Source organism: Apteryx mantelli, chromosome 4 (genome assembly GCF_036417845.1).
Source record: "Apteryx mantelli isolate bAptMan1 chromosome 4, bAptMan1.hap1, whole genome shotgun sequence".
Classification (NCBI taxonomy): domain Eukaryota; kingdom Metazoa; phylum Chordata; class Aves; order Apterygiformes; family Apterygidae; genus Apteryx; species Apteryx mantelli.
Window position 1 is genome coordinate 31,565,652 of NC_089981.1, and position 26,943 is coordinate 31,592,594.

Consider the following 26,943-nt stretch of genomic DNA (forward strand, 5'->3'; position numbering starts at 1 on the left):
TAGTGTATGTAAATGATTGTCAGGATGTTGACTGGTGGTGGATTGGGGATATTGTGAAATCCTTGGCCAAGTAATAGAACATATTCAATAAACTGGGGCTAATGGGTCAGGTTATAAGATTGTTTTCTTTGGGAGCCTGAGCAGAATTAAACCCCATAAATCTTCTCTTTTGTGTTGATAACCATAAAAAGAGAGACTGATTCACTACTGTTGCAACTTGTTTAAAAGCTTTTTACATGTTGGCATTTTGAAAAAAATGTAATTTTTCTATAGGCTAAGTCTATGAAGAAGTTCAAAACTTAAACCTATATTGATATGCATATATTATCTATGCCGTGTCCTGTTGTCTTAAAACTTGATGCATTTCCCAAGTAGAAAATATTTCTTGTGAAATTGTCTAGGCTGCGAATATTGAATTATTTTTTACAATGATAAGGGAAGCTGAGGTTCTCAACCAGTTAAACTAAGAAAAAAAAATCTACGTTTTCCCTGTCTTGTGTAAATATTTCTTTGTTTCTGGATATAAATATCACTTTCCCCTTCTGGTGTAAATGAGACTTGTGGCTTCTGTCATCCAGAGTTAATTTTGTTAATCTTCCTGATGACTTTAACTTGGTACCTCTATATTTCATATGAATTTAAGATAGTTTGGATACTATTTTGATTCTTTTTACTGCTTTGTTCAATTGTTTTGAAGTAAGACAATAGTTGCTAGAACTGATGAGACAAAAGTTTTCAGGGGTGAATTTGCAGGGTAATTCAAGCATGCTGTTTTGTCAAATCTCTTAATTTAGCTGCTGTGTTCCTTATTTAGGGTTCAGATAGCCTTCTAGGAGACTTGCACTTAAATTGCTATTAAAAATGGGACTTAGCCATCAAAGTGACTTGGAATTGGCTCTGCTGAATGCAGCAATACTGGAATATTTTTAAAAAGCTGAGCCATGTCCTCCTCAGTCACTTTTCAAAAATGGGGTATAACTCTGCTCCTTTGAAGAAGCGATGATTTGACACAGTGAGCTATCTTTGTCTTGTACAACACTGAGCACGCTGCCAGCACAGTGATCACCTGCTGGTGTGTTTCTCGGGCCTGTGAAGTTGCCTGAATGTAAAGTAGGCAGCCAGTATAACCTGTTGCCTCTTCCAGAGCTGTAGATAAAGATCCTAGGGGCAAATTGCAATTGACTTGCTATTCATGTGTGTTCTGCTTCTGTGTGTAGGTCAGCCTGGGTTAAGTGTTTGCTAGCAAAGCGGGCAATGGTAACTTCTGGTTCTGCTATTTTGCTTGAATACACTGATTTTTTGAGAGACTAGCTAGTATTTTACAGCAGAGACTTCAGTAATGACTTCTAAAAGAATCATGCTTGGTTAAATTTAGAAGACTTCTTTGTGCAGGTAAATGCTTTATGGGCGGATTAATGAGTAACCTCTGCTTCAATTAGTCAATTGCTGTTCTCCGGCGGTGTAATTTATGGGCTTCTTTTTTCCTATAAAAACTCTTCTTGTTTTCATTCAGTCACTTAGCACCCAAGATGTCCATTGCCCCCAGTAAGCTACTGTTCCTCCTGATGGGAGTAGTTTGTATTACAGAGTTTCTCGCTGTACCATCCCCTCTTCAGAAAGGTAGGATCAAAATTTCAAATCTACTTTTAACAGTTTTCCAAATACTCAAGTTTTTGTTCTTAGGCAGAGGCAAATATGGGAGCCAGTGCTGAAATGAAGATCCTGCACTAGTTTCACCCCCCTGGGAATTTGACCCTGAGGGCTTGTAGACCTAGATACAAGGTAGCATTAAAATAATTTATCTGGTTTTAATTCTTTGCTTTTGTTCCAAGTCTGGAATTGACAGTTATCTTTTAATGAGAAATTCTTATGAAATTTTTGTCTGATTCCTTGATGATTCAACATAAAATTACATAAACATAATTTATAATTACATAAATAAAATTAAATTCTGTCAGATTTGCAGTAAGTTAATGAAGATCCTGGTTTGCATTTTTCCTGTGGGCTGCAAATAAAATGTAGTAAGTCCTGCAAGAGTAATGTCTTATATTTTAAAATGCAGAATTTTCTTTTTTGGGCCCAATTAATGATTCCAGTTGTTCCTGTTTCCTCCATGAAGACTTAACCGATTTATAGCAAACTGGAACGGAAACCAAATCTTGACTGTTTGTATGACCTTTTTTTCTCCGTTTTAAATTTGCACTACTAAAAAGGGAAATTTAAAATGATTTGTGGAATCTAAGAAATCAAACTTGTTTCAATGAGAAAATTCCACTTTGGCTGTCAAAAGAAGTCTGGTATCTAAAACATTTTAATAAGTTGCGATCTTAAGCGTTCCAAAGTGTGATATTCTATAGATTGGTATTCTTTTGCCTTGCTGTTCTGTCATGCAGATAGATGTGATGCAGGTTTATACGCAGATCTCTCATCTAACCAATGACTTACAGATTGGTCCTGAAATAGTCTGTAAACTAGTCTGGAATCCTTTGGCATTAAAGATGCAATGGCAGAGAAGATTTTAGAGTTATTCAAAATATAAATATTTACTTGTTAATTTTTAAGCTAATCTTGTTGTGGATGCTTGTGTGTTGAGAGAATAGACTTATTCAATGTTTAAAGAAAAACAGAATATTTTAGTTTGTGAATCTGATTTTTTACCCATTCTCAAACCCAGTGCTGAATTCCTTTTGATAAGAGCTAAATCCCACTTTTTAAATTTTGTCTCTGTGTCCGCCTTCCCTTCTCCTTGCTGTATCTTTGCAAATGATGAAAAAGATGGGGGCACTGACAATTAGGAAAAAAACAAAAAATCAGATAAATTCTATCTAAAGTTTTTTATTTAAAAACTAGGATAAGTAGTATTGTATCAGCATTGATCTGACACTGTAACCACTTACATCAGCCATGCTATTCCTGAGGATGATTGCAAAGCCCTTGTTTGTAGGTGCTATAAATTACATTTTAGGGTTTGGATGATTCCACATTTTCCAGACAGTGTATACTAGTACTGGTCTTCCTTCCCTTGCATACAGCCACCAATGTCCCAAAATAACTACGAAATGTTCCATGCTTACGGATGCTAAATCTTGCCTTATTTAGTGTTCAGCAGAATTTGTGGTAAAATGTCTTAGTGATGGGTCTGACTTCAGTGAGTTTTCACACAGCTTTAAGAAAAAAAGTGTGGCCAATCTGTTGTGTTTGAGAAGTGCATTACAAAAAATTCCTCTGTTGCAATGGGCTGCTTGGCAGAAGTGGTTGCTTTGCATCTACCTTTTCTTAAAATACTACCAAATCAGTAATTAACACCTCAAATATGTTTCTATACATTTACTCCTTTTACAAATACATAAATATTATAGCCGTAGTAGGTGATGATAATAAGATTGAGTTAAATTGTTCTTGATAAATACAGCCAGTATTGCTGATCATCAAGATCTGTATAATGTGCATTTGGATCCCACTTGTTTAAAATATTTAAAGTATAAATACTTGCTGTAAAGAGGAGTTTTGATTTTTGAAAGTGGTAATGAAACAATGATTTAGTCCCAAAATGATCTCAAAACCTGGATGAAAGAGAATATTGAGATTCAAAAAGTTTCAATAAATATGGATTATAAAAGAACATTTTTATAAGGAAGGCAGAATTTAATGTCCATTGTACAATTTAACCAAAAAGTATCCATGTGGAGAAGGGTAATACAAAGCACACTGCTCTTTTCTTAACCCAATATAGCCTTAGCCTGGGCAGTTTATATAAGGGATTATAAAGTGTGGCTCCTGTAATGGCGGAGGGACTGCACTGACCGCTGCCCCAGAACATGCCTACCAATTCTATGTTACTGAAAATTAGAAAAACCTAAATCCAGAATAATTCTCTCTTTCTTTTTCCCTTTTACTCCTCAGATCCTAAGTGTGGGCAGAAATTTCATGAGACAAAACCGTGGAGTTACTTTAACCTTTTCACACGCATTGTTGGGGGAAACCAGGTGAAGCGAGGCTCACATCCATGGCAGGTTTGCACAAGCAAATGTGATTTTATCATCAGAACAAAGCCCTGACTTTTCATAGAAATAACCAAAGGAAAAAGCAGGTGTATTTTGTGCGTGCTGACACTTTTGATATATTGTTGAACGCCATCCTGCTTTTATCAAAAGCAGTGAAGCAGACAGAGAGGGCATCAACACTTTCCACCCACTGAGAAAGCCTTTATGTTTATCATTGTTCCTGAAAGAGCATCTGTAGATTAGTCTGCTGTAAAGAGGCAGGGGTGAACCTTTTCAGAGAAGACCTCCCCGCCACCACCACCCGAGATCATTGCCAAGCATCATGAGTTTGCAGTTTGGAAGACAGGCCACCACATGCTGCTTGGTGGCTTAAGATTACAAGCAAATTGGATAACAGCCACGGCATAGACACCAGGGACTCTCACCTGCTCTGCAATGCTCCCAGCGACCTGCAAAGGAGAAATGCTGAACAAACTAGCAACCTTTCCAGTTTGCTGAGTGCCTCAGTGACTTGGCATTTACTGCATATATGTTGCTTTTATCTATGCCCCCAAGTCACAGTTGAGGGAAACAGCAAGGGTTTAGGACCTCTTAGATTCAAGAACTGTAAGAACGCCACAAAAATGTGTTTTCTTGAAGTGCAGCATGAATTTTAACCATGTGAATTCTGTAAGAGTGCATGCATGTGCTCTCTTCTTCCTTCCTCAAATGCTACCAAAGCAGATATAAAGATATTCTTTACTTGACATGCCTTTTTTATGATGTAGGTTTCCTTGAAACGAAGGCAAAAGCATTTCTGTGGAGGCACCCTTGTTTCTGCTCAGTGGGTGGTCACAGCAGCTCACTGTATCTTGGACAGGTACGGATGTGATATTTCGGGAGCAGGCTGCAGGCGCAGGAAAAGTGTGTTGGTTTTAAAAGCATGTGTGTTATAGCACCCTTTTTTGGAAGGTTACTAGAGGTGCTACTCTCTCATTTGTAACCAACATTTTCCATGTTTAAACAGAAGGGGAGAAAAAACAAAACCTTTAAGTATTTCAAAAGTGATGAAGGGTAAAATAGACTTACAAGGTGGGATGGAGACTCATTTTTTGGGAGTATAGGTAAAAATCTTTACCCAGTTATAGTTATCAGGCGATTGTAATATTTCTTTCAGAAGCAGCAACTTGCAACATATATGCAATTAAATGATGCATGGGCATAGTGCTGACCCCTTGCATGCTGATTATTTTTAGCATTAGTGCTAAAAGAAAAAAAATAGGACTGTGAATGTTGTAGTCAATATTTTAGTCCTGATTCTGTGCTGGCTTCACGGAGATTCCAATTCCATTATAGTTAATACTGAATCTTTGTACTAATGCAATTGGAATTATAAATTCCACTCATCATTGTTGTCCAGTTGTTGGAATTATAATTTACTGTATATATAATAACTGTAGATCTGTATCAGGCATGGTATTTGATCATATCTTGGTCAAATTAGCCAATACATGCAGAGTTTATATTAAATACAGGAGACAGGTAATACCTAAATTGGCATAAAGTCTCTTGACGCAGAAGAAATTAATCAAATCTGGTGAATAATTTGAAGCATAAGAGCAACTTTATATTGATTGCTTTTGTATTCCATGACTGCACATTTGATTTGTACTAGGAGCCCTAAAGCAGGATTCACTATGTTTTAAGGCATAAACTGAGAATGCTAGAGAAGTGGCATCTTTTTTTCTATACTTTGCTGCTTCCAAATCTTTCCTCCTCCATTCAAAAAGCAGTATGACTGAATATTTTTAAACATGGGAATAGGAGCTGTTTCCTCAGTAGACCACTGTCAGGAGTGTAGCTAAATTATATTTCTTCTCAGTCATTTTCATCTCTCAATTTCTACTGTAGGGGGCATAGTCAGCTTGTGCTGACTGTACACATTAAATGCTTTAAAATCTTAAGATAAAAGGTATTATGTACCAGTAGTAATAACCTTTCTGTTGAAAAACAACTGTATTTTTCCTTTCATTTTGAAGATTCTCTAGTTGAACTTTTATTTTTCCATTCTACAGGAATCTACTCCAGTATTTGAAGGTCACTGCAGGAGAGCATGATTTGAGGATCAGGGAGAATGGAGAGCAGACACTCCCTGTTAAATATGTCATTAAGCATCCAAATTTTGACCCCAGAAGACCAATGAATTATGATGTTGCTCTTCTGAAGCTGGATGGAGCCTTCAACTTTAGTAAGGCCATAGTTACCTGTGATCTTTTTCAATGAAGAAGGTAAAGCCTCCCTTTCTCCCAGATGCCGTGAAATGTCTTGACCCTGAGTTTAAACCCATTTCTCAACTACCAGATTATATAATTCAAATCTCCAGAGTAGTTTGCAGCTAGAATATTTAAAATATTGGAGGTAAGTCAGAAAGATGTATCAGTTGTATTTAATGATCTTATTGAGACTTAATGCTCCCTTGAAGAGAAAGGTATTGTTCTTTGTATGTAGGAGATTAACATTCGACCAAATAGTGGTGTGGGGTTTTCCTGTTTGTTTGTTGTTAATCTAGAGGTGTAGGTGGAGATTTCTGCCTCAGGAGGAATGTAGAGCTAGTCAAAGGCAGGCCAGAGCTCAGAGCATACCATGGTTCTCTCTGTCTCTGCCTTATTCACACCCCCTCTCTGCTTGTTCTCTTTTTTTCCTCCTGCAGATTGCATGGGATTATCTTTAGTAGTGGCATAACGGTCCATTTGGAGGCTCTAAGGAAAGAGAAAGATGAGGGAAGGAGAGCCATTATTTCTCTGTTTCCTAACCTATTTCCCAGCTGTTTCTCAGCTGTAGAGTAGCTTTGCCTTACAGGCAATTTTTCTGGAATGCTATTTCTCGTCAGGTTTACATGATATGGAGGTGCAGAGGAGAGTCGACCCTGTTGAAATAATACTTTGCTCTTCTGTAGATACAAGTTCACATCACTAGGATGCTGAGGCCTGTGGTTTTCTTTTCCAATACACTATGAAGTGGCAGCACAGAAAAATTGTCAAAGGCTAGACTAATTCTTCAGATGCCACATAAATGAGAATATTCTTTAGCTTTAAAGAACTGACTGAGAAAAAAAGCTTTTTTCCTTTCAAATATTTATCAAGAAACTCCATGTCTATCTGTTACAGGTGCATCAGTTTTGCCAGCATGTCTTCCTGATCCAGGTGAAAAGTTTGAAGCAGGATATATCTGCACTGCTTGTGGTTGGGGCCGTTTAAACGAGAGTAAGCTACTGGAACTGTTCTTTGACAATCAGGTTTACCAGTGTCTGTGACAATCTTTGTTTCCTTATTTCTTCCTCCTCTTGTAATGGACAATGATTTCTATAGCATCGCCATGTCTATGTAGCAGGCAGATGGTTTCAGCGCAGTGAAAGTTCTCTTACCAGTTTTACTTATTCAGTTTTAGATGTTTTCTTGAAAATTGCTCTAATGTGCATTGTGCCAGCTTATTTCTGAAGCTAAAAGCTTGAATGCACAGGCTATGGACCAGAAGAAACGATCAACTGGGCATAAGAATTGTTTATGCCTACATGTGAATTACCTCAAAATAGGTCACTATAATATATGGACCTGTATTTAACATTGGAGACACTTTTAAATTTACTCAAGTAAAACTGCTTATGTTCAAAAGTACACATAACTGGCCATGTATCAAAACATGTTTGTGACCATTAAAATGTCCTGAAGCAAGCTTGCAACTCGTATCTTTTTGCATACTAGTAGCGACAATAATTTCACCTTTCAGTATTTCTTTTGAGCAAATCTTTTTTTGTGTTTCAGATGGAATACTCCCTCAGGTATTATATGAGGTCAATCTACCAATCCTAAACAGTAAGGAGTGTTCAAGAGCACTGTCAACTTTAAAGAAACCCATCCAAGATGACACTATAATATGTGCTGGATTTCCAGATGGAGGAAAAGATGCCTGCCAGGTCAGCTGAGCAGAGACCCTTGTGTATGTACAAGTGTTTCTCAGAAGCTCAAGATGCTGTGTGCCTGAGTGAATAGATGCACTGTAAATTACAATATTTGGAATGTATTCATTTCATGTGCAAATTCTTTAAGAAGGTCTATATGGGGGAATCCACTCATTAGATGATCCCATTTTAATTATTGCATGCGTTGTACAATGGGTTCCTGAGAGTAATTGTGATTTGAAGACTCTGTCTTTTGCAGTGTATCCCAGTGCAATAATACTTATGGCTTTCTAACTTCAGAACGTTGCTAACATTCTAAGGAGGAAGGTAAGAAAGTATTGTCTTGGATTACAAGAAAGAAAAGAAGTGAGATGAAAGTGAAGTGATTGTTCTTCTTCATGCATGATGAAATGCAAAACGAAATGGAAGAAAAAACTCCTTGCTTCTTCTTTCATGCTGAAACATAGCAGATGTGCACCTTTGAGGCAATTAGTCTGAGTCTCCCCTTTTAAAAATCCTGACTAAACACAATCAAAAAGAAAAAGCGTCTGTCTTCACTTTTTTTTTTTTAATGACTATTCCCTAATTTGGTAGGTTTGATTCTATGGTCCAAAAGACAGCTCGATAAACTCTTCGAGGCTTGTTCAGTGTTACATACATGCTTTTGTGAGCGACATGTGGGTTCTGGGTTTTTGCTTGTTTTGTACAGGGAGACTCCGGGGGCCCTCTTCTGTGCCGACGCAGGCATGGTGCCTGGACTCTAGCTGGTGTGATCTCATGGGGCATGGGATGTGCTCGTGGCTGGGTGAACAATGAGAAGAAGCAACATTACAGAAGAGGATCTCCAGGAATATTTACAGACCTTAGCGCAGTGCTCTCCTGGATTCAAGAAAATATGAGTACTGGTAATAAGTCTCCACAATAATTTGTCTCACATTTGTGACAGCTCTTCTGTCTCATAATAGTATTTCATTTAATTTTATGTTCTTCAAGGCTTATACTTATGTTTTTTCCCATACTTCCTGGCAAAGTATTATAGCTTCTCACAGTCCCTTTAAGTATATGGTATTGACTGATAATTGTCAAAAACAAATTGAGTATTGTAAATGCTGGCTTCTGTTACACTCTGTCTTCTATCTGGACTATATATATTTCAAAAAAAAATTTTAAGGATGGAGTCCTTTTATCCAACTAGCCAGCTGGCCTGGGATTTTGTTTTTAAATGGAACTTTCACCAGTTGAAAGTGTCTGGAAATCCATACACACCACTTTGAAATCATTTGTTATTTTTCTCAGCTAAAATGTGTTGGATCAGGCATTTAACTAGGCAGGGAAAAGTCACGCTCTCAGAAGCGTTTTCGCTCACTCTGTCCCGAGGGCTACATGCTGCCTATTCAGGGGAACAGCATGAAGATTCCAAAGTTGTGGAGCTGGAGATATAAATGGCCATCTGCTAAGGGGCTATTTTCTTTAAAAGATATTGGAAATTGCATGAAAACTTATACAAAAAATTGGAAAACTGAGGAGAGATGTTTAGGAGGTTTTGCTAGTCAATAGTAAGAAAAAAGTTTGGAGGAAAAAATAACAAAACTTCCCATTAGAAAATGTCAACTTGTGACTGAAAAAAGAAACCTTCATGATGGCAGAGAAAAGTGAAGGGGCTTTAGCTTCTGAAAGGTATTTTGTTTTTCATTTAAAAAAAAAAAAGTGAAAGGCAGAGGTTTTTTTGTTGAGAATTTCCAAGGAAGGCCCACTTTCTTTCCATGAAAAAAATAATGTGATTAGCTATTGTGGTTATTTTGTTTAAAGAATGTTGGCCCTGATGAAAAGAAAAAAGGTTTGATAGATAAAGTCAGGACATAGTTTTTAGTTGCCTCGCACTAGGTTTCACTTGCCCACTCTGTTACACTGTCACACTGGTGCAAATGATCTTGACTGTGATTGCCATCAGGCTCATTGTCTCCGTGTCGCTGATCTGATGGTAGCAGTTGGGTTCTGCCACCCTCACCTGAAGTGTATAGTGTTCACTCAGCAAGCGTACAGAGAGTATGGTGCTGCACACACTGAGCAGGGGCCTAGCAATGCCTGACTAATTCTAGCAGTGGCTGCTCCAGAGCTGCTTATTCCAAAGTCAGCATTGTCTGAACTTACTGTTTTAATTGCAAGCCTAGTTTATTGTGGACACAATGTGCCCAAAAAACATTTGAATTTGCCGCAGTGCTAGCTGTATAAAATTGCCATTTCACACCGATAAAAATAAAGGCTATGGTGAATACAAAACCAAAGTAATTTATTCTTCTTTTCCACCCCCTTCTCTTTCCCACCTGTATTAGATCTGAAAATGAAAAGTTCCACAGGTGAGTACAGTATTTTTAAGCATCTACCTGTATCAGAACTTTAATAATAATTAAAAAGACTGTTGTATAATCTATAAAGTGAGAAACATTTATAGCGTGATTCATCAAAGCACATTAAATGTATATTTTAAATACACATTTTCTTTTCTCCTAGTTCAATAAAAAATTACTTATGTAGGAGTGTAGTACTTACGTCCTGGTGACTTCAAAAAGGAATTTCCCTTAAGACAGTTATGTACAAAAACCCAATAATTTTACTGAAATGAAAATAGAATTAACGGAAAAAATGTAGAACAGAACCTCATGCTGCCCATGAGAACCATATAATGAAATTGATTCTGTATGGAAATGTAGGTTCCAAGCAGAAAGTATGAGGCAAATTGGTAGTGCCTTTATGTAGTCTATGATTAGGGTATCTACTTGTGTCTGGTGTCTATTCATTTCTATGAATAAAATGGAAAAAAAAAAGGGGATGTAGCACACTTTAAAATTGAAAAGTTTTACTTTGTTCTGCCACATTTATGTTTATGTTGGGCATTTGGTTCAACTAGGTAAAACTTCACCTAAGGATAACAGTAATAACTTGTATGAACTAGATCTTAAAATTTCAGTTTTAGCAATCTAGAATGAGATTTCTGAGATGGCAGATGATCTTGGAGATATGGTCGTTTTATATTGACTTGCTATGGCCAATGAGAATTGGGTCTTTAAGTGTTGTTTGTGTCTTTTTGAAACTTTTTTCTGGTCTTCCTAAGATGTTTTAGTAAGATAATCGTATAAGCACATGACTCCTTAATTTTTTTTCATATGTGTAGTTGTTAAATGTATTACTGGCTTACGCTGGTGTGGAGAAGGAAAGGCAAGAGAGGGTAATTTTTGTAAGTAATAGTATTTTCTAGTAACATTTATCTAGAGAGAAAAGCTTCTGCTTCTTCTTTTGAAGTGTTTTCAATACCATATCAGGCTGTTGCAAAAGTCTCCTGCTCTAACACAGCTAAGAACATTGTTATATATGGGCTGCAATGAACACTTCTCATATCCTGGGTATGTATTTTTCCTCTCTGAAAAATATTTATAACAAATTCTTCATTTGGCAAATTGTTTCTTTAAGGCAAAAGAAAGCACTGCCATTTTCACAGTAAAACATGGTAGGCCACTGGCAATGCTTGTTTTTTTGCCACCAAAAGTCTTTATTTTCAAAATGGCTTAATCATAATTCCAAAGCAGAAGAGAAGAGAGGGAGGACCTGGCATCAGTGACTCAGAGATCATGAAACAATTTACAGCTGAACAATCTTGCGTCTCGTTATTTTCTGAATGCTTGATTTTTTTGGTGTAACAGATGATTGCATATGTGTCAAACCTGATTTCTGCTATTTAATTTTAACTCCACAATGCAGCATTTTGTAGTACTCCAGATGGCAAACTCCCCAACAGTGAAGGAGAATTACGTTTTCCTGGAAGTCCTGAGCATTTCTATCAAAACCACCAGTAAGCAGACAAAATGTAGTCTCTCCCAGAAACAATTCACGGTAACTGTGTAGCTGTTTTTTGTTGCAGTTTTGTGAACAAGAACTCATCTGTCATTCCAGATTGTGTGTATGGACTCTATTTGTACCAGAAGGGAATTATATATTGCTTCGATTTTCCCACTTTGATATAGAGCCGGAAACATTTTGTGACTATGATTCTTTATCAGTCTATTCAAAAGATGACAGACTTGTTGGTGAGTTGCTCTTCCCCAATTTTGTGAAATGATCTGTCAGCGTATTCTTTCAATATGATAGCAGATAAACCCAGAGAGGACACTGTGGTTGATCGTATTTTACTCTCATTTTCATCTTGAATGCATTGTAGCATATGATCTATAAGAGATAAGAGGATGGGAGAAAAAAAGAGCGGAAAAATGCCTGGTAGGGAACTCTGTCAGTGCATGGCTTGCTAGTGTCAAGGATTTTTAATTTTTAATACTATCCATTTTAGTTTGGCTGATGGATGAATAGAGAATATAGAGGAAAGGACAGGCAATTTTCTTTTCATTCTTGAATTTTTATAACCAAGTACTGGGTCTGAAGATTTACAAAAATAGTATTTGTAGGTTTCTCAAATGACTAAAGACTTTAAACAGTGGTTATTCTCTAATAAATTGCAGGGAAATTCTGTGGACGAGATCTTCCATTACCTATTTTGATTGGCTCCAATAGTGTAAGGCTGAAATTTGTGTCTGACAACAAGGATTATGGAACTGGGTTTTCCATGACCTACAGAGCTCTTGCATCAGATATTCTTCTTGGTAAGTCTAAGTCTAAGTAATATACCTGTCTGCCATACTGTGCTCTTGGGTGGTGGCCTGAGGAAGAATTTTCATGAGAAAATGAATTGGAGGAAGCTCCTATGCTTTTTCTAAATGGATGATGTAATGAACAAGGTAAGTGTGTTTAGGCTGCCAGGTGGCATTGTGGAGAAACTGGAATACCAGAAAGAGTTGGGATAGATGCTCTTGAGAAAAGCCCTTCTGTACTTTCTGTCCTCTCCTCTGTCTGCTTTATGCGAGATCGCATCTCCTTCCCTATTTCCAAAATATTTTAGACTTTATCAATTAAATCAGTCAAGTGAGCAGAATTTCCAGATGAAAGCTGCTTTGCTAGGCCCAAGCACCCTTTCCTGGAAGGGGACCTGAGGGAGGCAGCTAATGCTGAAGTATATGTTGTGGAGAATTGCTTTCAGTTTTGCTGTGCAGATGAATGCGGTCTGCCATCACTAGGGAACAGGCCCAAGGGCTATCTGCTGAGTCTGGTCAGTCCACTTAGAGAGAGACCTGGTGTTTCTGTTTCTCTAGCTTTTCCAGTTCATTTTTACCCTTGTCAGAGTGTAAGGGCAGCATGTAGGGCAGAACCCGCCTTGAGGGGCCTTGCCACTGCACAGCCCCTCAGGAAGACGCATCCACTGGCGTCGGCTGTGTTTAATGTCACCACTTTCATCTCCAAAGAGAGATGGCACATGGGCAAGTCGGAAAAACATGCCCTGTTCTTATCTGGCCCCACGCAGGTACCTGTGTCTGCAGCAGGCTGTCTGCAGCAAAGGGGGAATGCTACAGCTGTGGGTCGCATCTCTCTTCTGCCTGGGAACAGAGGTGAAAATTTTTCTTTGCGTGTTTTTCAGGCAGAAGGATTTGGCTTGCTGTTCTTTTCCTGTTCTTTCTCACCTGTGAGAAAGCATCACAGTAGTTTTTTCTGGGTTTTAATTTTTTGTGAATGATTTAATAGGAAAACACTGTGTCTCCATTTTTGTTTGCCTTTGGTTTTCCAGATTCTGGCTGTGAGTCCTTAGCTGTCCTTTTTGAAGAAGGAGTGCTACAAAGTATGCACTATCCAGAGCACTACAGCAACCTGGCAGGCTGTCAATGGGTCGTTTGTGCACCTGAAGACCATGTAATCAAGGTATAATATGGGCCCTTCTTGTATCCACAGAATGGAAGGGGGAACTATTTAGTTAACAACAACCAAATCGTGCAGCTAAGGAAAACAAGATCTAGCAACATAACCATGAATAATGCTGCTGGATGCAGTTAGGAGAAATTGCTTTTTGCCCCAAAAGCCAGATGTGTTTTGATTTCTCCCTTAGGTTATAGTAAAATAGGATCTCTCAGTTTAAATTTTATCATGACAAATTCTTCTGGCAAATGTAATGTGCTGCGTATCTGTGAGAGGTCTGAATGACACAGATGCCAGATTCTAAAGGAATCGATGAGAATACTAAAGACCTGATAATAAGTCTTTGAATTTCTCTTTGCAAGTTTTACAAACAGATTGTTTTTTTTTTTTATTTAAAGCTTACATATCAGTCTTTTGAAGTAGAAGAGAATGAAGATTGCTCTTACGATGCTGTGACTGTGTATGAAGATGTAGGAAAAGAGGAGGAAATTGGTTTGGCTTTTGATTTTCAACATAATATGCTGATTTGGGGATGATCCATTACTCTCATAACTTCCACTAACCCTATTTTGCAGTGTAAAATCATGCATAGTAGTTTCCCTCTAGAATCTCAGGTGATGTTATGGATACTAGTCTGAGTACTTTGAAAAATACTGCTTCTTCTATTCCACTTATTGAAGCAAATGCACAAAATTCTTCTTAGATGTGTATTTAAATTCTATCTGAAATGCAATTCTGAATTCGTGTAAATCAAAAAAAGGGTATAATACAATAACATGTTTTTGTAGTGACAGTGCTAGTCCAATCAGGCGTAGAAAGTACCCAGGTGGTCTCCTTTGCAGAGGCCAGTTCTTCGCTCCAGATGAGCCCTGATGTGATTCTTACCGCCTTACTGGAGTTTCCCTAGTTTAAACTGAAAGAGAGGAAGACCTGTTACAGTCAACTGTGGAGCTTATGTTAGTGCCCAAACGCTAACAAGGCAATCAAGTATCCACTGTATTCCATACATAATTGCAACCTATGAGCATGAATACTGCAACAGTCTCTTGTAAAATAATGCAAGAGTCTCCTTGTTTTCTGAGGTAATTACTGAGCAAGGACAGACTGGCAGGAATAACAAAACAGAAACAGTCCTTCAGGCTCAGTCTTTTTATTTGCTCCTCTGTTATGCATAGTTATTTTTTACTCTCCTGTGTGACAGCTGGAATACACTGAATATTGGTTGCCCCCTACTGAAAGAGAAAATCATGTAAAAGTACATTTTAATCTGCTGTGATTCTTTGCTTTGTCATCTTTAGCCAAGTCATGTGGATTTGCTCTACCAGCACCTGTTCTAAGCTCCTCTGGTATGATGCTGATTGTCTTTCACTCTGATGAAACAGAGACCTTTGGAGGATTCAGAGCTACAATCTCTTTTGTTCATGTAACAGGTAATAGAAGTAACTTGGGAGTCTGCCACTTTGAGGCAGCACGCAGGGCTCTTCAGTGAATCTGAATTTTGCTCTAGGAGATTCTCGTCTAATAAACTTTTCAGTGAAAGAACTTTGTGAACCTACTGAGGATCTAGTGAGTGGGTGAAGAGAAATAGTGCATTTCTCTTAAACCTCAGAGATGTGTTTTGTATAAGAGCATTTTGGTGCAGTTTAAACTGTGCTTTAACCATCTGAAGATGTGATAGCACAGATTCCTACTGTAGGAATCTAATCCTGCAGAAATTAAAATAAAGGAAATAAAAGGGCTTTTGTGATTAATATAAAAATATCACTTGAGACATCCTAATAACATGTTTTTTTATTTTTGTTTGCTAGATTTAAATACTTTGGATTCAAATAGTGAAGAATTCAAAGATATGGATATGACTGCAGAAGAAACACAGATTATGACAGGTAAGTCAACGTGGGTTAAGTTTTCTTCATGGAAATATGTAACTAAAATGCTGTTGTCTCCAAATATCTAATAGATGCACTCTGAGTTGTCTCTCAAGACATTTAATTAAGATGTGTTGAGGAAATAAGAGGATAAATGGTAACCCTTCTATGTTTTAGCTTTAGAATAGTAGAACCTAATTTTTCTTGTTTCTTTAGCTTGTAAAGTCATTTACAGCAGTGCAATGACATTATTTCATCTTGTATGTCAGCTTACACCTACCTGCTTTGATGAAAATAATTGCAAAGAGTGTGGGGTGGTTGAAAATAATGACCAGAATTTTAGAACTTTCCTTTTTAATTCTAGGGCTTTATGGAAAATGGGTTGACTACATATTCACCGTACACCTGAGGCTAAAGCTTTTGAAATAGCATAGGATCTAAAAATCCTCTTTTGTAAGCAGTTGCTTTCCCCTTGGTAAAGCTGTGTTTTTGCAAAGATCACCTCCTCTTGCTATCTCTAAACATTTGGATCCTTTGTCGTGTGGGAAGTTGTAGGATTTAGCAAAAAAAGAAGGGTAAAAAAGCCTGAAAAGTTATAGGGTAGCTTGTAGATGGGCTGTTTTTTGCTTCTCCAAATCTCATCCTCCAAAGATTTCTTTGAAATATAAATCCTTTCTGTTTTAGATGATATTTGTGGAGTGCCTTCAAATCAGCCCAGGTTCCTCTTCAGTAGGATAATTGGAGGTGAAGAAGCTGTACCATACTCATGGCCTTGGCAAGTCAGCGTACAGATTTCAGACGAGCATATCTGTGGAGGAGCAGTTCTGGCCAAAGAGTGGGTTGTCACAGCTGCTCACTGCTTTAATTCTAAGTAAGTATTGTGGTAGGAACCCTTCGCTGGGAAGGTCTGTGGTTGCACAGAGTGTCTCTGCTGTGTGGTGGTTCTGCCCAGGGTGGCCGGCGTGGTTTTGGTTACCACTTACTTGCAGCTTAGGCTAGCATAGGATTCTTTTGCTCCATGCATACATACTAGGATCACAGTGGCTGCTTGGGTAGTAGCCTACTGCTGTAGGCTTGGTTTTCATTCAGGTGAGTTTTAAAAGCAAATTTTTAAGTTTGGCACTTCAGAAGAGATTGGCAAGGTATTAAGTCTCCAAATCTCTTGTCATCCATCACTTATTCTTAGATAACTTCTCTATTTGGGTCATTTACAGACCATGATTTTCTGTAAGTAGAATGACCCTATCCACAAAGTCAAAATTTCCTGGAACTGGTGGATTTTTGGAAGTCGTACAGGAGGCTTTTGTGCTATATGTACAGAGATGATGCCACTCCCTTATTAAAAAGCTATCAGTCTGTTGAATCAAATTACATGGATCTCATTGTGTCTTTACTGAGAGAAGCTAAAAGGGTATATTGTGACTTCTGGACTCTAAAATACTTTCTAAAATGTAATTACATTCTTCATTTCTTAGACTGAATGCTACATGACTGTTTCCAGTTTCAAATTAATCACAAGTACATTGATTTAAATTTTATATACTTTGGGTCTTGGGTTGTTAAAACAGTGAAGTTTAAAAAAAAAAAAGGGGGGGGGGGAGTCCTCCTAGGATTGCTGATACTAGGTGTTCTGGCCCATTTTCAAATAATCTTAGAATTACTTGAAAATCAGGGGAAGCTTTCCAAAGCCAAAACTTCACAGGCTTGTTAGACACGTATGTTCTCTGTTTCTTGGATACTTTTCCACTCCCTCACAGAACTTGGAATCTGAAATGCCAATGCTGTTTTGCATTTTGGACTTTGGCTTCCAAGTTTCTAAATATTAGCTTGCAAAATTTTATCTTGGAAGCATTGTTGTGCTGTGTTGAAAGTACTGTTTTGAGAGCCACAGTCCAAGGGAATTTTGTTGCATGCTGCCATCACATCAGAATTTGTGTACATGGCTTAATTATTCTACACAATTGATTTCATCAGGTAGTTACAACAGGTTTTCAGGGAGTGAGAGGGCTTGATTAAGAAAGTGGATGGTGCAATGAAGTGTTTCTGTTGCATTTCTTTGTATCATTTGATGAATAGTTATGTTTTACAGGTCATACTTTTTTTATTAAGAAGGTGGGAACTAACACTGTCCCTGAAGGGTGTGGACCATGCAGACCTTGTGCTCTGCACCAGGCACCCTCAGCCTTTAAAAGCTGCTCTTTCTCCCAGCTCACTGTGTTTGAGGTATGTCACTGCCCCATCATGAGAATGCTTCAAGCACCCCTTGAAGCCAGTGGGAAGATTCCCACAGATTTCTACGAGAGTGTGGGCCTTGGGTGGTGTTGGCTCAGCAATAAGAAGGGCACTAGGGGAAGGTTATAAGAGTCACAAGTTCCATGAATGCTGTTGTATCAGCCTGAGAATGTACCTCCCCCCAGCTTTCTTTTTTCTTTTTTTTTTTCTTTTGAGGGAACAATACAGAGACTTATGGACAGTGGTCACGGGACTTCATGATCTTGCAGAGCAAGAATACAGACAGGTACTATAAGTTATGCTTAATAATCAAATATAAATCAATCTTAGAAACTATTTTTTTAATGTAGATGCATCTTCCAAATTGTCTCAAATCTCCCCAATGCAGCAAACTGCTCCTGACCTTAATCTTCATTTGCACAGCCACTTTTCTGTGACTGCCAATTGTATCAGCACAGAACTGTGCCTTCACCAGTAATGATGTCCAAAGCTCAGTATCCTGGTGGGTGCCTGAGTGAGAAGTATATTGTCTCTAAATTTCCTGGTGACTATTACCAAGGCAGAAATAATTAGGGCACAGCTTTCCACTGTGCTCAGACTGGACAAACATTTTTTTCAAGACCCCCTTCCTACACTTGTTGGATGGAGTTTCCTGCAGATTCTCTGATCCATGTCCAAGAGGCATATTCTTTACTTGCTAATATGAGAATTTGGTGATTCCAGCTACTGCTTTTAAATATTTCCTCCTCTTAAGGCATCATACATATGGCTTGAAAATATATAAAACTAAAGTTCCTTCAAGCCTCAAATTCGAAAGTCATTCAGAAAATGTCAATGACCTTGCTTTCCTAGAAAAGGACAGTAAAGCAGTTCATTATACATCCAAGCTTTAATAAGACCACCATGGACTGTGATATTGCCTTACTGCGACTGACCGAGCCCTTAGAATTCAACCACTACGTGCGCCCGGTGTGCCTGCCTGCGAAGGAAGAGCCCATTCAGCCCTCGAGGGTGTGCATTGTCACAGGATGGGGTGCACAGGCAGGAGGTATGCAGTCTTTGCCCTTTCCAGGGCTGAGTAGGTTGTAGCTTTATCTTGAATACTGTGTTGTATGTCATAACATTAATCGTGTCTATACTTTGGTTCCTGGAGAACTGAGGTGTTAAAAAGTTTTTGCCTGTACATGCTGAGATAGACATGCAGGTAAGTAAATGAGTGGGAGTAAAGCAATCGGCTCATTTAGATTTTTGAGACCATTTGGAAAGGGCAAGAGTAAAGCTGCTTTCTGGAAGCCTTATAAAAGGTTGTATAAAGCACTGAAGGATACACAGTGAAGAGTAGTCCTGCTCTAGTTGGAGAGAAAACCAAAGGGACCCAGCAGATATTTTTCATCCTATATGTTTGTGATGGCAAGTGAGGCAGGTATTATATTTTTAATTCATGCCTTTGCTGGTTTCTAAGATGTCTTTTACTCCAAGACAGAGAAAAGGGGAAAAAACTGCATCAGCTTGAGGTCCCCATCCTGGTGCTTGACACATGTCAGAGCTATTACGTAAACTTTCCCAGTAAAGTGACCCAGAAGATGATCTGTGCTGGGTTCCCTCTGGAAGAAGGCAAGGATTCATGCACAGTAAGTTGCGCGCATCACCTTTGCTTTCTGCCATTTGGGGTATGGCCAGATGTGTTCTGAAATGGGGAGTGTTAAAACCTCAGTAAGAGCTGTTTTCTTCCAAACAGGCTGTATCTGATTCACAGAGAAAACACTCCTTAATAGTAGGATTTTAATTACTCATATTGCATAAAAGGTACATTTCTTGAACAAAGGTTAACTTTTTTCTTTCTCTACCTTTTAAAAACATACAGATCCAAACATATGAGCAGTTGCAGCCTCTCATAGCTGAAATGATGCCTTAAAAACATAAGGAGTGATGTTAGCTTGTAACAAGAGCCCTTTGTCCTTGTATAGGGTGATTCTGGTGGCCCATTAGTTTGTCCTTCAGAAGATGACTCTGGATTTTACACCCTTAATGGAATCACTAGCTGGGGCTTGGGCTGTGGAAAGAAGAGCTACCCAGGAGTATACACCAATGTTGGTGTTTTTGTTGATTGGATCAAGCAGAGTGTTAATAGTAGTGGTATGTATGGAAAAAAAAATTAAGTGAATCCTTTTGCTATTGCTAGATGATTTATTTGAGGCCTTTTCCAGGGTGTCATTTTTGCATTTGGGTGTCCAGCACTTCATGAAATCTTGGCTCTTTAAAATATTCCTAGCTGAGTGCCCAGAAAGAGAGGAATCTACATCAGTAGTCATTTCTGAGAATCTTATTTATTCAGGATGTATTATTGTTCCTCTCTTTACTATATTTCTCTTCTTGATGAATAGAGCTTTACCTTCCTGCTACTTTGCTGCCTCATTTCTCATGGTTAGGAAGAGGTAGGGAGGAGTGAACTGACACAATAGCCAACTCCATTTTGACAAGCTTATTGACAGCCTTTGTTTGATGATCTTTGTGAGGTTTACCCTGCTGTTCTTTTTCCTTTTTGTAGATCTCCCCATTTTCATGGTGTAACTGTCAAAACAGCAGTTCTGATGGACAACGTTGTAAAACACTTCCAAAGCACAAGTATCATTGAAAGCAAAACTTGGTGAGAGTGTATTAGTTCATGCTTGGTGAACAGATTCCAAAGTAGGTGATGCTTACTTCAGTAAAGTTACTGATTTATCTGAACTGAGACTTTGGGCATACACGCATGTTCTTGGGGCAGACATCAGTTACTTGAAATCTTCTGAAAGTCTGTCTGTATTAAAAGAAAGGAGAGGGAGGATAAATCACCATATGCCATATGTCAAACATGTCCTTGAACACAGTACAGGCGGGTATAAAATACTGCAGAGATGAGATGAAATAAGCACCTGTGTAAAACAGAACTGAAGGGCTAGTCAGTCATCTTTCCATTAAGGTCAACGGGAGTGTTACCTCTGACTCTGAGAGGACCTGGGCAGTGGCAGTAGTAGTGAATCACTGAGGAACAGAAGAACATGGTGTAGTGATTAATGATGTGAATCAACCTAATTGCTGGGAAAAGGGTATTTTTAACGTGCCTAAATGATGGTCCTCATGGGCCTGATCTCACTGATTTGAGTGTTACAATTTACCAGCTGAGAAACCTGGCCACTGATGCTTGTGATAATAGTAACAGCTGCTCCAGCAAGAAGCTGAATTGCAGTGCAGTGTAAAATACTCATTTTTCTGGCTCTTTTTTATAATTTGTACTTTTCATAAAAGCTATCAAATGCAGAGAAGGCATAACAAGACAGAGAGGTAATAACAGAGATGGCACCTCCAAAACTGCTCAGGCTTTCAAGGTGTAAGATAAACTCAGCAGTGACCCAGAGTCACTTGCATGACCACCTTCTGGTCCGCCTTCACAGTGGAACTGTCCATCAGTGCAAAGCCCCACATATTGGCTTCTGTATTTTGAAAGACTTTCATGGCTTGCTGTTAAGATGAAAATTCTCTGATGGGTGTTTTCTAGACATTAAATGACTTCTTTTGAATGTAGGGAATTCTGTATGGTAAGGACTGTACCGGGTGGAAATAGTGATCTCAACCATCTACATCTTTTCAGTAACTTGTCCACATTCTGGGATGTTTGGGATATGTTTCCTTTACTCGACCTAACCTTTCTCTTGCATCAACTGTGTGCCCACTTTATTCCATTGCTTGCAATAATTCTGGTTGACTTAGAGACAAGAGAATCCAGTTCATTGGGTTAAGTTTTAACTATAATTTTTTGAAGTCAATATTTCATTGAATGGTTTAAAATCAGCTGTGCTCATTGATTTTAGATCTTTTAATCACATTTAGAAATGGAACTGTTGACTGAGGTCTAAATGACATCTGGATGACTTGTCCAATATTTTAATGTGTTATGTTGCTGTGCCTGTAGGGAATATGAAAATGAAAATGACTGAGATCTTTTGCAGATGCCAAATACTTGTGTTCAGGACTTCAGTAACAGTCATCAGAATTTAACAGATGTGTTGACAAAGCAGTAGGTATTGGCTTGTTGTCCTCTGATATAAACCACTTTCCCTGCTCTATTCCAAATTTCTGGATTGAAGAAAAGTTGATATTTTGATTAAAAATTAACATCAGCTCTTCAAGTTTTTGGAGAAGTTGGATGCACTCATTAAGTAATGAAAACAGTCTCTATTATTTCCTATTTTAACAAATACCTTGTTGTTCAAACAGATAAAAGTGTTTGAAAATACAGGCGTTCCAGGCCAAGAGCCTCTGGCACCATGCAAGAACTGACAAATATTCTAATTAAACTATAGATATAATTAAGCAGGTACTGTGTAATTCACATTCACGCACTGTAAACTGAGCACACTTAAAGGCAAATAGCTGTTTGTTTAATGCCGAAATGGTTACTTACACAAGAAATTGTGATGACATGTTCCAATTATCTTTGCAAATGGTGCTGTGCCTGGTCTTAGTGTTTAAAAACTAGATCAGTGTGATTGCACAATAGGTAACAAAAGTCCTTTGACTCAATGGCCTGGAAAATAAATAGAATAGAATTAAAATACCTCATTTTGCTTTTGTTAATATTACTGCCAAAGTGTTCAGAGATGTATTTCCAGTATGAGAGTTTGGGGCCAGTAATCCTGTTCTTTTGATGACATTAGTTTAGAACTTCTAATTTATTTAAATATATAATTTTATTCTGCAGCCAAATTAAAAAAAAAAAAAAAAAAAAACTCTTTGCCTCTAAGTTTATTCCCAAATGAATATGGTAGGCCTCTTTGACTAGCTTTTTCTCTCCATTGCAAAGTTTCAGAAAAAAGCTCACAAAAAAATCTGGAGCATGTGCTTTCTGTGAAACTAGAAGACACTTCATGCTGGAAGGACTATGGACAAATTCAGATAAGTTCCAAAGACTAAGTGTAAGGCACAACTGTATTAAATTCCTGGTAGATTGTGCATGTTCTTTCTTTGATGAGCTCTTTGAAGAGATCTTTGGAAAGGAATAACGGAAAAATAACCTTTGCAATTTTTCGTTGTGGAAGTTGACTGCTGTCCAACTATAGTGGCAGTTGCTATTAGCAAATGTTATCAGTTTAACTTTGCTGGGAGCAGATGTGTCTACTCACTTGGACCTGATTCTGTTTTGCCTACCAGGAACAAGATGACTTAAAGTACCTGTAAAGTTTTTGTCTGCATATTAATCTAAAACAAGGATATCAGTAGGTGTGTTCAGGTTTTAAAAAAGGAGAAGGGGGGTGACAGACTTGCAGGTGTATCAGTTGGGCTAGACCTGTTTAATGTAGTGCATATAGCCTGATAAATTGATGATGTCACTTTATTTATATGTGATTTGATTGTTAAGGTACTTACTTTTTGCTTGATTATACGATGTTGACTTTTCATAAGTCTCCTAGTACGGCTTTACAAGTAGTCTAGTTTTGCTTTTGTTTGTTGTGTCTTTTCAGCCAGGACCTTTTAGTGGTAACACAAATGTGAAATGTTTTGTGATGCAAATGCAATCTAATTAAAAAATAAACAACTACTTCCAATGGAGTTCATGTAATGGAATTGTATTTTAGTTTTTACAAAATCAAATTTGACTTGATACTGTCTTTCAGGAAAAATAAGTGATCTCTGCTGGAAAATAAATGGGCTGGGAGACTTGCATACCTTTTTGTTACTACCAGAGTTAAATCGGTCTCTATTGCTCAGGCCTGAGAGAGCAGCAGATATATCTCTATGCTATACAAATATATAGGATGGCAGTTACTATTTCATATGCTTTTACAACCTATTGTTTTTGCATATAATTTACAAGACTTAAGAAAAATAAAAGGAATGAATTTGGGACTAAGACATTTGTATTAATAATATGCATTAATTAATAATGTGTGTTAATTAATAATGTGCATTCACACAGCTAATCTATATTCATAGCATGATGTTTTGCAAATACAATTCTTTTTGTGCAAAATGTGCAAGGATTTGAAAGATGTAAGACAGGTACTTACACCTTACAATGTATTGCATTACTGTTGTTCACTGTGTAAGAAGGGCATTTGGCATGTGCCACAATGGATTATGGATTTGATTTAATTCAATGGATGCTTGGAAAATGTTGCTAGAGTCAAAGAAGTCATGTGAAAAAAATACTCAGGAAAAATTTAAAAAATGTGTATATAACTAGAACTTCTTGTACTCAATGACCAGAACCTGATTCCCATGTACACAAAGTCCACTCACCCCACTTTAATTACTTGACAGTTGCATGAGATGTTTCTTAACCCCACAGTCAAAAGGTGGGATACTAGTCTTAAAAGCAAATCAGGTTCCCCGAGTGCTTAAAATCTGGATAAAAATAATCTTTTGGCATATAATGGTGAAATGTCATCTTTGTAACATTGTATGGAAGCAAATGAAGGCTCATTGCATTGTTCACTGGCACTGCACTTAACAAAATATTTAGAATAAAAGTTTATGTACAAAAAAAAAATCTTGTTCTGACCTTTAGTTAACACAAGCAAAAAGTTGACCAAAAGTTTTCCTGCTTAGAAATGGTAGGCCTGCTCTGTATGTGTGCATGCATGCGCATGCTGGGAGTCCAAACACATTGCCAGCGATACACCTTCTAGATAGCTTTTGCAGGTTTAGTTATTAAAACATTTTTGTAACTTTTGTTGGAAAGGGGAGATGTGCTTTAAAAGCCTGCTTTAGAATTAGTTTAAAAACGGTCTTTAAAATTACAAAAATACTGTGGGCTTCAGGATAAATTCTGAAAAATAAGAATGTTTCTTGTTTCTGTTGTTTTTGTGTTTACTCTCCTGAGTTTTCAGAAAGGCCATGTGGCTTATTGCCACATGGATATAGGGTAGCATCACTGAGGAAAGCTGCTGCCAGCTGTACCATTACCTTATTGTAAGAAAATATGAGGTCATAGCACCTCGGTGGGAGAATCTAGTACCTGTAATCATGGAAAATGGTTCAGGCCTGGAGTTCCTGGGCTCAGTTTTGATATTCTGAGGATAGTGGCCACCTGTGACGCTGACTTAAGGAGTTCATTTGCTTCAACAGAAATATAACACACCCCTCTGAGCCTCTCTGTTTTCAGCAGCCTGCATAACAGAGGATTGAATTATATTTTGGTTTTGATTCCCTTGCTTTTGAAGTCAGGTGAGAAAAACCAGTGGTAACAAAAGGATTAAAAAGAATGGTGTCTGTAAATCTTGTGGCCTTCCATACTCAGTAACACAGGAGACTGAATATATTTTTCTTTCAGTTCTTTTTAGAAGTCACAATACAAGCATTTCAAAAATTAATACATCAAATGTATTATTTTATTTCCTTCTTGTACCAATGTCTACAACTTGGTACACTGTGAAGTTATTTCTGGCATTCTTTCCCCATAGGTTTGATCAGTTTTTTTTTTTTTTTCCCTCCTTACAAAGATGTTGGTGTGCTATGGGCATGCTTTTATTTTAGATAAACTAATCTGAACCTAGCGGCATGGACTTGGACTTCAGAGACTTGTATTTTTTCTTAATTGACTTTTGTGTGTCACCAGGTCTGTGCTCCTGTTCTGCACTCTCTAGATGGAATGATAGTCTCATGCTTTTGGGGGGAGCAATCTGAAGTCCATAGATACCAAATGTTATATGTTAGTACTGCTTGTCACTATGTAAATTTTTTGCCCAGTGAACGGAGAAGAAAATAGAAAATAATTCCCCCCCACCACATGGGCTGAAGTTGAGCTTTCTTGCCTCCTTTTCCTGGTTCCTTTCCTTGTTAATTGTTTGTTTGCCAATATTTGGCAGTGGCAGTATTTGGCAACATGGACTGTGGACTGTACTGCAACATGCAATCTGCAGAGAATATAGCAAATGCAAAGCCAGGCAATGAGCGCTGCCTCTCCCTGGGTGCCCACGCATTGTAATGCACTCCTTACTTTTAATCTTGATGCAGGCTTAATGGTCTTTCATTAGGATTTGCAGTCTTGAGGGAGGAAGTTTGTGCATGAAAACAAGTTTTACCTGAATGTACTTGTGGCTTGAATGAAAGATACCCTCTTTACTTGTGAACTTTCTGTTGTTTGATTATCAGGTTGCATGCTGTTTTGCCTGGAGGGCTTCGACTTTGTTATTTTAAAGGACAGACTGGCAAACTGGGAGTGGACCAGAACTCCTGCATCAGTTGTTTTCTGCTGCTTGGACATGATGGCAATGGGAATTGAGGTAAGAGACTGCAAAGGAGGAAAAAGAACGGTAGCCATGAGTGCGTGTTCATTGGATTTGTGTCTTTTTCTGTCCCCGGTTTTATGCCCAGTGGGGCTGGCTGCTTGCAGGGCTCGGCTCTGAAAGCGGTGGCAGGCGCGGCCAGCCCTGCCCCGGCGCCCGCCGGCCCCGCTCGTGCCGCCCCGCCGGGGGCGGGCCGGGCCGGGTCGCAGCGGGAGCGGCGCTCGCCCGGGGCTGCTGCGGGCGGCCGCCATGGAGGCGCTGGGGGTGAGGGCGGGCAGGGAAGGGAGGGGAGGGGGCGAGGGGGGCCGGGCGGCGGCGGCGGGGGTGCCCCTGCGCGCCCCCTGCGCGCCCCCTGCGCGGGCTGCCCCTGACCGCCGCGGCCGCGCCTGCTCTTTTTTTGCAGTATGCCCCCGTGGCCATCGCCGTGGTCCTGATAGCGGCGCCCGCCTTGCTGCTCCTGGCCAGAGGGGCAGGGCGGAGGAGGAAGGGCCCCGTCACTTTGCAGGACCCGCACGCGAAATACCCGCTGCCGCTGCTGGACAAAGAGGTGCCCCGCGCAGCCCCGCCGTGGGGCGATGGGGGCGTCGCCACCGCGGCCAACCGCCGGCCCGGGGCGGGGGGCGGTTGGTCGGACCGTTGGCGCGGGACGGGAGGGGCGGTTGGTCGGACCGTTGGCCGAGGGGAGGCGGCGGTTGGCGGCGGTTGGTCGCGGGCTCCGCCGGGCCTGGGAGCCAGAGAAACGTGCCTTGCCCTCAGAGGGCGGTGGTGAGAGCCTGCAGCCAAGGTGAGATGTTACCCGGGGGTTCCTGAAAACTTTTATGCCTACGCTATGCTTCTGTAATTAC

At 39.1% G+C, this 26,943-nt stretch overlaps 2 protein-coding genes across 4 annotated transcripts in view; both read left to right on the forward strand.

Annotated features, from left to right (window-relative positions):
* The first annotated feature begins 1,529 nt into the window (after positions 1 to 1,529).
* On the forward strand, positions 1,530 to 20,412 carry OVCH2 (ovochymase 2). The gene is made up of 21 exons (XM_013957871.2): positions 1,530 to 1,620; positions 3,904 to 4,013; positions 4,772 to 4,863; positions 6,059 to 6,231; positions 7,151 to 7,246; positions 7,805 to 7,956; positions 8,651 to 8,846; positions 10,275 to 10,298; positions 11,698 to 11,788; positions 11,890 to 12,023; positions 12,450 to 12,590; positions 13,607 to 13,737; positions 14,130 to 14,223; positions 15,030 to 15,161; positions 15,540 to 15,617; positions 16,284 to 16,470; positions 18,048 to 18,117; positions 18,684 to 18,879; positions 19,311 to 19,462; positions 19,799 to 19,967; positions 20,380 to 20,412. The coding sequence occupies exons 1-21, from the start codon at positions 1,530 to 1,532 to the stop codon at positions 20,400 to 20,402; spliced, it is 2,532 nt and encodes an 843-aa protein (XP_013813325.1). The 3' UTR covers positions 20,403 to 20,412.
* Positions 20,413 to 26,298: 5,886 nt separating this feature from the next.
* CYB5R2 (cytochrome b5 reductase 2) overlaps positions 26,299 to 26,943 on the forward strand; it is a 41,750-nt gene continuing 41,105 nt past the window's right edge. For all 3 annotated transcript variants that reach the window (XR_010884087.1, XM_067296164.1, XM_067296165.1), the window contains exons 1-2: positions 26,299 to 26,362; positions 26,502 to 26,645. Coding sequence is in view for 2 of the 3 variants with exons in the window: in XM_067296164.1 (XP_067152265.1) it covers positions 26,348 to 26,362; positions 26,502 to 26,645 (159 nt within the window). In the remaining variant the exon portion in view is untranslated. The remainder of the gene's footprint in view (positions 26,363 to 26,501; positions 26,646 to 26,943) is intronic.